At 34.8% G+C, this 13,482-nt stretch overlaps 1 protein-coding gene across 1 annotated transcript; it reads right to left on the bottom strand.

Annotated features, from left to right (window-relative positions):
* Positions 1–2,326: 2,326 nt before the first annotated feature.
* Positions 2,327–6,024, bottom strand: LOC143621886 (uncharacterized). Its single transcript, XM_077093174.1, has 11 exons — positions 5,862–6,024; positions 5,000–5,080; positions 4,835–4,923; positions 4,668–4,742; positions 4,161–4,222; positions 4,002–4,076; positions 3,827–3,920; positions 3,732–3,738; positions 3,450–3,591; positions 3,163–3,279; positions 2,327–2,548 (listed from the first exon to the last, which is right to left on the bottom strand). The coding sequence occupies exons 1-11, from the start codon at positions 5,982–5,984 to the stop codon at positions 2,472–2,474; spliced, it is 942 nt and encodes a 313-aa protein (XP_076949289.1). The 5' UTR covers positions 5,985–6,024; the 3' UTR covers positions 2,327–2,471.
* Between the last annotated feature and the right edge of the window lie 7,458 nt (positions 6,025–13,482).

Genomic DNA, 13,482 nt, shown 5'->3' with positions numbered 1-13,482 from the left:
TTCCTGAAGATATCATTCTCGAGATTCTATCATCACTAGAGGTGCGCTAAAACCAAGCCTAGTACAACTTCATCACTAGAGATGTTCTAAAACTTAAGCTCAATACAACTCCTCCACTAGAGTAAGTAATTTCATTTCATAGTTTAATTTAAATTCAACATTTTTATTAGTTTTCAGTCTATATTAAAATTTCAGATTTTGTATTCATATTCATAATTTGTAATCATACACGAGGTAGCAGAGATGAGGATGCTAAGGTGGATGTGTGGGCACAGAAGGTTAGACCGAATAAGAAATGAGGTTTTTCGGGAAAGACTAGGGGTGACTAGTGTATCAGATAAGATAAGGGAAGGCAGATTAAGATGATTTGGACATATAAAAGGAGATAGACAACGACTCTCGTTAGATTGGTGGAAAGTCTTATTATAGAGGGAAGGAGGGGTAGAGGTAGACCCAAATTGACTTGGGATAAGAGGATTAGGCGTGATTTGCTAGGCTTGCACCTTTCTAAGGACATGGTTGATGGTAGGAGTTCCCGAAGATGTGGAATTAAGGTTCAAGACCTTTAGAAGTAGGGTTATTTCTTGTATAACCTTATATTATTATTATTATTATTATTATTATTATTGCTGTTGTTGTTGTTAGTATTATTATCTTTATTACTATTACTATTAGAATTATTATTTTATATTAACTATTATTTGCTAAATTTTACCCGAGCTTTGTTTTTAGTTTATTTATAATGAAATGTTGAATAAAACTGATTATCATAGTGTTGTAGTTTATTATTTATATACATTTTTATCTGTATATCTATTTACTTTCAAGTTGGGGGTCTCGTCGGAAGCAGCATTTCTATCCTTAGGGATAAAGGTAACGTTTGCCTACATCCCACCCTCCCCATACCCTACTTATGATAGCTTAGGTTATTTGTGGGAAATACTGTGTATGATTGATTGATTGATTGATATGTATACGAGGAAACAAATGTAATTTGCAGATTTGTTTGTTTTTTGTTGCAGAATTTTTTTATCACAGAAAATTATTTTTAAGATTTATTGTATTTTTATTACAGAAAGTTAAGAAGTTTATTTTTTTCAAACTAATTAGGGTGCTCATATGAAAAAGTTTCACCCACGATCAATATAGACACAGCATCGCAGACACCCAACGTATTCTCTTCGGTGATGACCAAGATGGATGTTACGTTAGATGTTAATAATGCATATTCATGTCACATTGTACTCCTGAATACCTGTATGAAAAAGTTTAGACAAGTCTACTGGAAAAGTTAGTAAATTTATTAAACTTTTGTCCGAGTTAAAACAAACACCTACAAATAAAAAACTGACACCCACCTTGCTTGAAAATGGATTTGAACAAGATATAATTATAAATGATTATCCATTATTTGTTCAGTAATAAGGATGTTTATGTTTGCTTTACTTTGGCATCTTAATGATATCGTTAGTAAAAGTTTTAAAACAGATATTGAAAAGTTCAAATATTTTTAGGAGTAGACACAATTGATTCTAATTTGGGGGTTGTTATTTTAGTCTTAAAAGAATGTTCTGCTTTGAATTATGTATTGCACTTTAATACTGTTGTGATGTTTAAAAAATCTTCTAAAAAGGGGATTCTGTTTATTAGAGGTTGTGTTACTTATGGGAAGATTATTTGGCAAGGATTACTAGATGTTGCATTTTTAGGTAATTTTTTGAATTATTGAAAAGGGTAAAAATGTGCTGAAACAATATACATAATATTTTAAGGTTGGTGTGTAAAGTGTCGAGGAGTTTATTTTACAAACTAAACTAGCAAAGCTAATGAACTTGTTAGTTTGACTAAGTTGACTATGTATACTAAACTTGTTTATTTTTTCTTTAAATTTTATACAAAAACCAGATTACGCATACAAAAGTTTAGATATTTATTTTTAAATGCATTTGCAGCTAGTAAGCTATGGTTGTTCAAAAACCGTTTAAACCGTTCAAACCTAGATAAATACACGTATAAACCATTAAACCGTTCAAGCCTAGATAAATACACGTATAAAACATTTTATCCTATCTTTTGCTGTTTGATAAAAAAAACCATTAAATTTAGGTTTGAGCAGCCCTTGAATGGCGTTTTGACGAGCTATATTAACTAATAAGACGCTAAATTAAATCATAACTATAAAGAAGAAAAAGATACAACTTGCTTAAGAGATGAGTTTTATTGAACAAGTTCTTATAAACCTAACAAATAAGAATTCCAAAAACTCAAAACAATCAAAAGGTGTTAAAACTCAATAAAAAATATATAAAATAAAGAAAGAGGCTCAAGCTCACTATAAAATGGTTGGCATAACATATGGCAATAAAAGCTATTAAAAATGAGTGTAAAACTCTTACAAACACATGTCCTAAATACACAAAAACATAGACCACATGCACCATGGTGAAACAAGCCTTTCCTTAAATACCACATCAAGCTGCTGCCTGAATCGGCCCGTTTGATCTGAATCCACGACCCCTGCCACGGCCTCCCCTTCCACGTCCACGCCCTGCCAAAAAAAAAATCCCTTTTAAAACTATGTGTGTTTTAAGTCCCGGTTTAGAGAATGTTAAATCTTTGGAAATGACTATTTAACCCATGCTTGAACATTTACACACACAACCTAAATAAACTTCCACAAGAAACACAAACATAAAACTTCAAAATATGCAAACAATCTGTTAAATAATGTTAATACATAATTACAAAAATACTTGGCTGTTTGAATTAAAGATATGGTTTAAGCTACTTGACCTGGTTCCTTCATAGTTTAATATTTTAATTATATATCAATTTGACCCGTTAGAGCCAAAATGTTGGCCCATTAGAGCCGAAGTGACTCAAAATTGAAACTTTATCAAAATCCCCTGTTGGTTCCTTTAAAGTAAAAGGTTTTGAACAGTTGGGCCTTGGGACATACCGAAATACTAAATTAAACTCTTTATCTCGCCAGAAAAGCACCTGACATGTTTAATTCTATTGACCCGTCTCATTCATACCGATTTTAAACTTTATATATTTGACCAACTAGCAGTTTTCATAATGTTGTGTAACTTTATGTATTAATATGAAATGTTACATTGGTAGTTTTCATAATATTACAAACTGTGAAAGTAGTAGTACCTCTCCCCTGCTGCGCAGGTGCCTCTTGATTATATCCTCCATCATACTGATCATCCACATAACCACCATTATTATCATAACCGCCCCTACCACGACCCCTGGAATTACGACCTCGCCCTCAACCCCTACCCCTTGTGTATTCACGAGGAGCGTCCCACTCCACATCCTCATATTCTCCTGTTGCATAATCATTTCATGTGAATATACTCATAATAATCAAGAAAGCACAAACTGAACATCAAAACACACTACCTCTACCCTGTTGCATGGGTGATTCTTGATTATACCCTCCATCATATTGATCATCCACATAACCACCATTATTACCGTAATCGCCCCTACCACGACCTCTGAAATTGCGACCTCACCCTCGGCCCCTACCCCTTGGGAAGTCACGCGGTGCATCCCACCCGGCATCCTCATAGTCTCCTGTTGCACAATCATTTCATGAGGATTTCATATATTTGATTGATTATAGATAAGCATAAGCCAAACAGATTCAATATGAAATAATATTATTATACTGAAGGTTGGGAACATGTTACAACAAGATGAGAAAGCAATAGTACCTCTCCCCTGCTGCAAGGGTGCTTCTTGATAATTTCCTTCATCATATCGATCATCCACATAACCATCATCATTATTATTATTATTGTAACTTCACCTTCCACGACCTCTGAAATTACGACCTCGCCCTCGGCCCCTACCCCTTGTAAAGTCACGAGGTGCATCCCACTCTATATCCTCAGACTCCCCTGCTGCATAATCATCGAGCAATCACACTAAGTAAATTCAGAATTGATTTTGTCTTGTCCTTTTTTTGTAAAATTAGATTATACCAGGAACGGGTCTGGACCGTCCTCTTCCTCTTCCTCTTCTACCACGTCCTCGGCCCCTTGCAGTTGGTGAACCCTCTGCATAAGAAAGAATGCCAAACTACTCAAATATCCTACAAAGATCTACAAATATACTAATATAGTGTTACTAAAAAAGCATACCTCCTTCATACTCAAATTCAGTTGCAGCCTTCACTTGGTCAGCTGGCAGTGGGGGCTGATAACTGCAATCAATTCATCACACATATGATGCACATAAAGTAGAACAAAAAATGCTTTCATGTGCAAAAACATGTTCATAATTCTCCGTTAATTTAAGGAACAGTCGCATTTTCAATGAAATAAATTAAAAGAAGCAAAATGGGTCGAACACAACCCCGATACAATCAGTTCTGAAGTGAGCCGCAATACCTTCAGAGAGAACCTATGGTTAATAGTTCAGGGATACATGTATGAAACATATAACTAAGATGCCTTGAAAAATATACATATTGCACTCAATGCTATCCAAAACCATGCATTCTTATATGAAATAACGACATGATTACCATTAACTATGGAAGTATTGAAAACATAAACGACCATGCATTCTTACATGAAATAACGACACCACGATTACCATTAACTATGGAAAAAAGAAAGCATAGAAAACATAAAAGACCAACTCACCCAATGGATGATGTATCCAACTCCTTTTTGGACAGAGTTACAGTGATCATTGAAACATGCCTTGTGGTTTCTAGACTGCAGAAGCACAAAACAGAAAGAAAATTAAAAATAAAAGAGCATCAAAAATCAATTGTTTTTTTAGATAGGACCACAAAAGATAAACTTACGGAAGTAAGCCTTCTTCAAGTGGTTCCCATGTATCAGTTATGTCTGTGGATCCAATGGATGTAATTTGGTGAAGACCAACAATTCTCCTCTGATAAAATCTCAAGACTTCATAAATGGATATACCAGTATATGGTGAAAGATTTAAAATGTGAAGCATTACATACCTTTATCAGCTCCACAATTGTTACGGTCTTGTTGATTGCTCTGCCCATTGCTTTAAACACAACTTCTGAAGAGCCTTTTTCCTATTAAATAGTAGAATAAAGTGAAGAGTAATAAAATAGGTATATAACTTAAAAGGCTTATGTATAGAAGAAAAATTACAAAACAGAGAGTGCCAATTCTTACCAGCTTAACATGTTGATCCATATATATTTAAGATTCATATCGATTTGGTAAAATTATGTAACTAGGCATGTAAAGAAACCAAACGTTCAAAGAATGCTGTGAACCATTCGACTTGAGTTCGTTATGATCATCTATTTAGTAAATAAACGAACATGAAAATAAAAAATTGTGTTCATGAACGTTCGTTTGTGTTTGTTCGCTTAAATTCTTTCATGTTCAATTATGTTTGTTGGTTTAAGCTCATTCTTTTTGCCTCCGCTTATATAATCATTTAAAATTTCGTTCATTTATGTTCATGAACGTTTGTTTGTGTTTGTTCACTTAAATTCTTTCATGTTCATTTATGTTTGTTAGTTTAAGCTCATTCTTTTACCTCTGTTTACATACTCATTTAAAATTTCTTAGCCCATTTCAACTTAGTATTGTTTTAATAACTTTGTAGGCCAACACATTATTCTACACATTAGTTTTAACTGGTTTAGCTCAGTTGTGCTCGCTCATCTATGTTCAGTACTTCAGTTATGTTCGTTTGTGAACAGGTCATTTGTACTGCTAATGAACGAACATAAACAAACACAAACATGAACCACGCCCGTTTAAGCGTCCGTGTTCGCCGTTTGATTGATTAAATTTTAATGAACAAACACAAACTGTTCGTTCAGTTTTGCAAGAAATTACCTGAAGCAAAGTCATGGCATAGGTGATATAGTTCCGCATCCTTCCCTGGCTGGTAATTCGAATCTCATTCTCATTAATTGGTTGCTCTGCTCTTGGCTTTTCCACCTTCTGGTACCGATCCATCTTCAGACATCAAACACACAAATCAAAACCTTTATTGAAATCACTAAAATTTTATATTTCCATAACTGTATGATGAAAGCATGCAACTTGACAGTAATTTTCAAAGAATAATAAAAAGCTACACAACATTCTAAATACCGAATTTGCACAAACAGAACAACTTAATAATAAAAAAGTAATATAAAAAAAGCACATAAATTTTATTCAATTGTTGTGAAAATGTCACAGAAAAGGTAGACAAACAACTGAACTAAAAAACATTAAAAAATTGGCAAATTATTTCTTATAATTGATTGCAAATAAGATTACACGATTCGTCTTCAAAAATCATAAGATAGTAGAAATTTCATTATAACTCATGCACTCCAATTAATAAACAACAAAATCGTAGGAAAATGACCAAAAAAAACAACTCAAAAGTACATTAAAATTGCAGTCTAATAACTCACTTAGCATCAATCTGAATCAAATAATATTATAGAAGATTATAATAAAACCGTAAAATAATGAGAAAAAAAACAAACAAATTCATAGCACAGAAACAATAGCATGATTCACCATACTCCACAGATAATAATTAGTATGCTTTGAAAATTAATATCCACGTAGGATTACACAGAATCGTCTATAAAATAATGTATAAATAAACTTAATTATTCAAAATTACAGCACTAATACAACAAAATCAAATGCAAAACGCCTCAAATTATATGAATTGGAGTGTAATTAATAACTTATAGAAACAAGAATACGAGATCAATACAGAGGCTATACATATGATATATACCTTTATAATTTGATTGAATTGGATACAAGTTTCGTTGGTTTAAGCCCTAAACCGTCAGGCGATATTGTTGGGAGTATTTATAGATTGTTTGCCCTAAACAGTTACGTGGTTGCACCAGTTAGTTGGTTGATTGCTTTTGTGATTATGGGCCGGGCTTTTGCGATAACGGGCTACTTAACTGATGAATGTATAGGCCCGGATTGATTGGTTATTTGGGATTTGGGAATTGAGGTATTTGGTTAGGAGATTATTCCGATTTTGGTCAACAAAGTCAAGAATTGACTAGGTTCAGATTTTTTTTACCGGGTAGAGGTGGAACTGGTTCTGATGGTTCCCGTTCGGTTCCATTTTCTCTAAGGAACTACAAAAGTCTGTGTCGGCGATTCGAGTAGGGTCGGTTCTAGTTCGGGTACGAAACTGGGGTTTTGATGCACCTCTAGGCCGGTTTTGAGTGAACGTGAAAACTAAAACTAAATAGGAAAACTATTGATGTTTGTTTCCGCCTTTTGACTTTTATTGATTGGGCGTTGTTTGAACGTGCTGACTGACTGAATTGTAAACTTGTGGGTCAATCTGAATTACAATAAAACGTTTGTTGGACTAAATTGAGTTGAATTAAGCTAATGAAAACTTTGTATACGATGTATACATGTTTTAGATTTAACAGTGTCTTGAAATTTTAAGAAGATAATAGAGGTTTCACTTACATGCGAAAATATTGTGAAGAGGATGAAGCAAGTTTAAAAGAAAAATGTTGTGGGGTGCACAAACCGTCACAGTTACAAATATTTTCTAATTCGACTTGCACTTTATAAAGATAGTCGAAACTTTAGCCTTAAATCGTAGTTAAAAACTTAAAATTAGACCCCTTTTTTGAGGGTACTGAACTTAAATCACGTATGTGTCACAAGCCAAAATTTATTAAGCATTATGGAGTTATTAATTTTCCCGATTGCTATTTAGTTCGATAATGGTTACAAGGTGCTCACAACTTTTTCAGCACTTAATTTATACTGTACAAGCTTAAGGCTGAATATTTAATAAATCCAAATTTCAAATTTCTTTCTGTTTGCAACTAAGAAAACCAACACCGTGATACAAGCTCGAATTGACACAAGTTTAAGCGCACTCGAGCTTAATCTTAAATTGGAGCCCGTTTAATAAGCTCAAGCCTAACTATTTAATAAATCATAGACAAGCTCGAACTTTAGACACAAAGAACACTATTACCCATGTAATTATACATAATAAAACAGAGACAATTGCAACGGTATCTCAAAAGCTATCACATTATTATGTTGGTTCAAGACTGAGACAATTGACTACCTAATAAAATTAAATTATATACCAACTATAACTAAGTTATTATCATTGGTTTTCCAATAATTTAAGGAAAAAGTAGGGAATGACCATCTTCCATGTTGCAATTCCTCACTAGTTGCATCATAATGGTCAATCCTACCCAATTCATCGTAATCCGCGACCAACGATTCAATTCCTTTCATTGGTTTAATATCATCTTTGTATACAACACACACCCCGCATTCCACAACATTAAACTCTTCAAACCTTATGATAAGATTTTCATATTCAAAACCATGACAAAGATTTCCAAGGATTTCAATCAGCATGTATCCAACCCACATAGAGTCTACTCCTATGCCAAGATGTGTTGGATTAGCGATCAAATTCCTCTCAAATGACGGTTCGAACCTGATTCCAAGAGTACTTGACATTCTCTTTGATGGTAGACGACAACATATGGCCAACCCTATCATTTTGGAGACCTGATTGTGAGGCAAATGAAGTTCGATCTTGTTACCTAACCGTTGGTTGCTGAACCAGTTGGGAATTTTGCTTCCAGGAACCAGGATACTTAATCGATGATTAACAACAGCACATTTCTGTATCCGCAAACATAATCATTCACTTTTAACTGTACTAAACTACTTCTACCAAGGAGTTGGATAAGGCCTTTTCTTTCCAAGTAGTGAGGGTTCAAGTCACGTGATGAACATACATGTGTAATTTTAGGAGTAGAATTAGAGTGAGTGTGAGTTGCCATGCATAACAAAAAGTCTAAACAACTAGTGTTCTTTTGTATTTATCGGGAGTGACTATTAATTAAGATGAAGAAGATACCTGGACCAAAGATTTCATCAACATATTAGCAATGTGGCTTTGACTCTCTTCATCGTTTAGGAGTTTGTGGCAGCCACTAAATGAGATCTTAAACAACCACTTATATGTATTTGATATATCTCCAATCTTTTCCAAAGAAGTGCAACCACCTGCCTTTAAGTGATGAAGCTCAGGCAATTCTTTGAGTCGGTCACAGTTCCTCAAGTCGAGGTATTTTAGATGAGAGAGTTGAGAGATGGTTGCAAGTAACCGGGTGAACATGTTCTGATATAGAATAAACTCTTCTAAGGAAGGCCATGCACTATGTAGATTATTGGGGATCGAAGCTGTCAACTAAAAGGTTCTCTCCAAGATCCAGTACTCTTAAAGAACTTAAATGCAAGGAACCCTGAATAAGTAGTTTCAATAATATACTTTTCCGATAAACCCGTTCAATCTGCTCAAATGCGACGATGCCAAAAGATCTTCCCATGGTCAAAGTGGTAAGGCTGGTTAAAAGTCTGATTGATGATGGTACTTCCATAATGCTGTAACAACAATGAATATGTAAAATTGACAGCCTCTCCATATTCATGGAGATTTCTGGGAAACTTTTGAGATGATGGCAGCCATTAAGGAGCAATCTCTGTAGAGATTTCATCTTGATACGGGATGAGAGAATCTCAAGACTGTAACAATGACTTAAATTCAAGTAAATAATCTTTTCATGAAGAAAAATAGACTCGTGAACCTCCACCAAACTAGCTATTGCAAAATGACAAGTTTAGCCACTCAAGGTTTGGTAACCATGAGACACTGGGAAACACTCTTATCAACTCTGAGCGATACAGATTAATGAACTTGAGGTTGGGGATGATGACCTGGCAGACAAATATAGATGAATAGATGATGTTTGCTGCATTAAGGTGAATTTTTATCTTAAAAAGGAGGCCAAGTTACAATAGCTAATCATTTGGGGGGCCGAAAATTTTAATTTTTCAAAATGGGGGTTACCTCCCATTACCTTTGTAATGGCGAGGAGCTTTGAAATTATAGGGGTGTCAGTTAGTGTTCAGATATTGCAATAACTTTTGCAGGTATGAGGTATCTCCCCTCCGTTTGTAATGGTGGGGACTGTAAAAAGTAACACCCCTCCATATTTGTAATGGGGAGAGTATGAAAAAGTTATCTCCCCTCCATTTATAATGATGGGGAGTCTGAATGTTGTTAAATTGTTCATCAAGTAAATTCTTCTAATCATGATTTCAATAATAGTCTTTTTTTAAACCACTCTAGTTTCTATGCAGTTATACCCACCAAAAAGGCCGGTTATAGACATAGCCGAAGTATGTTTATGGTTAATGGCGGTTGGGATCATAATACATTTTTTTTGTTTTGTTTGAATTTGCAAATGGTTATGAGATAAAAAGGAAATAATAAATGTGATTTTATAATGCGTGTTACAAACGGTGATAACTTTTTCATACTCCTCGCCATTACAAACGGTGAGTAGTTACCTTTTGCAGTCCCCGTCATTACAAATGGAGGAGAGATACCTTGTACCTGCAAAAGTGCTTACAATCTTTGAAAACTGCCTGACACCCCTATATTTTCAAAACTCGTTGTCATTACAAAGGGAGGTAACCCCTTTTTAAAAAAATAAAATTTCCACCCCCAAGTGATTAACTCTTGTAATTTGGCTCCCTTTTCAAAAAAAATTCCAAAACAAAAGATTAGAAAGGCCCAAAGCAAACTAAGTTGCTATTGAGCATTAAAGATGGGGCTTACATTAATTGTTGTCATTACTTCTTTGATTCCCTCTTGAACCCATACCATGTTGTCTGGATAACTTTCACGAACAATAAACTGACCCATCTCTTGAATTAGATCATGCATCTGAAGAGCTCCATATGAAATACTCAAAAAGAGATTTTTCAATCAGCACAATTATTCCACTGGACGCTTCAAAACCCAAGGAATCATGAATTCTCATGACATGGTGTCTTCCTCTACCTTTGAAGAAACATGCTATGTATAGGAATATTTTCTTTTCAAGGATATTCAATCCATCATAACTTAGCTTTAGAACTCCATTGATCTCATTATGTGGTATTTTGGCCAATACATGCACTTTGCCAGAAATCCAAATTTCTACTACAAAATGAGAGCCTAAAACTTTGAGGGCCAAAGGAAGGTGACCTGTATGATTTACTACAATACGTGATAGTTCCTCAAAACTCTTTTGGAGGAGCGTTCTCCATAAATGCTTAGGTGCGTATTTCTCTTGTGCGTAACATAGCAAATGCTCGTCTCTAGCTGTAATAACAATTCTACTACCAGGCCCAAACCAGTCACGAGCACCGGCTAAGAACTGGAGTTGCTTAATATTATCAACTTCATCAAGAACGACAAGAACCTTTTTACGACTTAGCCTTCTCCGAATCTGACACATTCCATGTTAAACCTTAGACAAGCGAATCAAGAACACCAAATACGATTTGCATAAAACGTTTATGCGACTCTTTTCATTAATAAGGAATAAGAACAAAACACTTTCTATCACTCTAAAAATAAACCTATTGATGGGTTTATATAACACCCACAATTATAATCCTACTCAAACTAGGAAACATAATTATACTAGACTTCTATTTTATTTAATACCAATTAAAAATATAACTATGACACCAAGTTACTCAACTTGGTCCATGAACTTTTGATCTCCACCAGACCGCCCCTTGAGATCTTCCGTACCACCCTTATACTTTTCGTATTAACCATTCGGGTCCTTCAAGTTGGTATTGCACCAAGTTTTACACTCCCTCTCAATACCAACTACCATTGTTCCTCCAAGATCCTTCACACCTTGTAACGCTCGTACCTCGTTGAGCTTGATTCTTGGATTCGAGTTTTTCACTCTACCATCAGGTTTCTTTTTCCTGTTGACAACTGAGCTAGTTTCGAGATTACCACTGTTTAGAACTGCATCACCCGGTTTCAAACAGGAAACAACTTTTGCTTTCTCAACTTCATGACCAACTATCATGGTACTCAAAGTAATTCTTCCATCTTCACTTGATGCATACTCCCTCTCAAACTTAACTCCTTCATTCGATTGTTCATTCGGATCGCCCGAACTATGCATGAACCTCATGCAAACTCCAATTTCAACTTTGTTGGTTTGTTGATCTTCAACGTTTTCTATTCTATCATGACAATCCGTAACATGAGACGGAACTACCTCCTCGTGCACTTCATCCAACACGGTTTCTTTCTCATCTTGTTCGGTTACTATCACAGTTTCGTCTTGATCAACCGTACTTTCTTCTTCAATCATAATTTCCTCATCATCTAAATTCAAAATAACAATAGATGATTCCAAGGTTGCCTTCAACTGATTCGACTTTGGCACTACTACCTGATCTGTCCACTGTAGGTCCTCTAAATGGATCTCAAGACTTGACTCGGATCAATCCGTGTTGTTGGTTAGCAGAAATCACCAACGACACTCGGATCTTAGTTTGTTTGGTTTATTTGCTTGAAAGAGAGAAAAAGGTGAAGGTGGAGAGAGACTTTTATTTCCTAAAGTTATCTTGAATGAGAAAGGGTTGGAGAGTTGGTTGGATAAATGGGTTAAGTGGCCCTTTTATAGGGTCCCCATTTATCCAAAACTTACAAAATAAACGTACAAACTAAATGTACCGAGTACGTACTATACCGACTAAAAGCAAACTGAAACAACATATACAATCCTAAAAACAATATAGAATATTGGCCCTACAATCTCCCTCTAGGATTGAGTATGTCGAGGAACCTTCGTCAAGTTCTTTGCTTCGTTTTTATTTCTTGAAACTTAGTACTTGTCTTGATCCAGGATCTTGAACCAGATTGGATCTTGAACAGTTCTTTATTTTCCAGTCTTATAGACTTGAACTTCAATCTTATTTTCTGGGAAGGATCGGCAACAGCAAATTTTAGAAACATCAGATGCGGGAGGCTCGACATCTAATTTTCTCTTGTTGACTTTCTTGAGCCGACTGGTTTCTTTCCTTGTCTTCAGATACAATCAGTTCCTTTTTAGGTTCAACCACCAACTTTCACGTTCTCGTTTTCTTTTAAGTGCTTCAACATCTGCAACTCCAAGCAGACTTGATCTTGATCTACCTGTCCATGTATAGCTGCACAAAACTTTAACGATAAGATTCGCTCACAGACCCTCTCGATGGTCAAGAAGAAATCGTTCATAGGCCCTCCCAATTTCAATCCCTCAACTTGTAAATGATTTGTTTAAGTCCCAGCTTTCTAACGAATTTTGCATGAACGACCTTGACAACAAAACACATGATTTTGAATGAAACAAAGTTTAACAAAATATGTACGAACATAATAAAAACTTAAAATCTTTTTGGCATTTTCAGATATTTTAAATATAACGAAAATATATACATAACATTTTGAAGTTAAAACTAAAATAAAACAAAATCCAAATAAACAATAAAAGATTAGGAGTAAATATGAAATTAATATTATATATCAATAATATTTACAGAAAACGTTTACTAAATTATTTTTCTGAGAAATATCATAACA

This window comes from Bidens hawaiensis, unplaced genomic scaffold (assembly GCF_021521415.1).
Source record: "Bidens hawaiensis isolate Kalapana, Puna unplaced genomic scaffold, B.hawaiensis_p1.1 tig00002977_1, whole genome shotgun sequence".
In the NCBI taxonomy this organism is placed as follows: domain Eukaryota; kingdom Viridiplantae; phylum Streptophyta; class Magnoliopsida; order Asterales; family Asteraceae; genus Bidens; species Bidens hawaiensis.
This window is presented reverse-complemented; position numbering and strand designations above follow the sequence as displayed.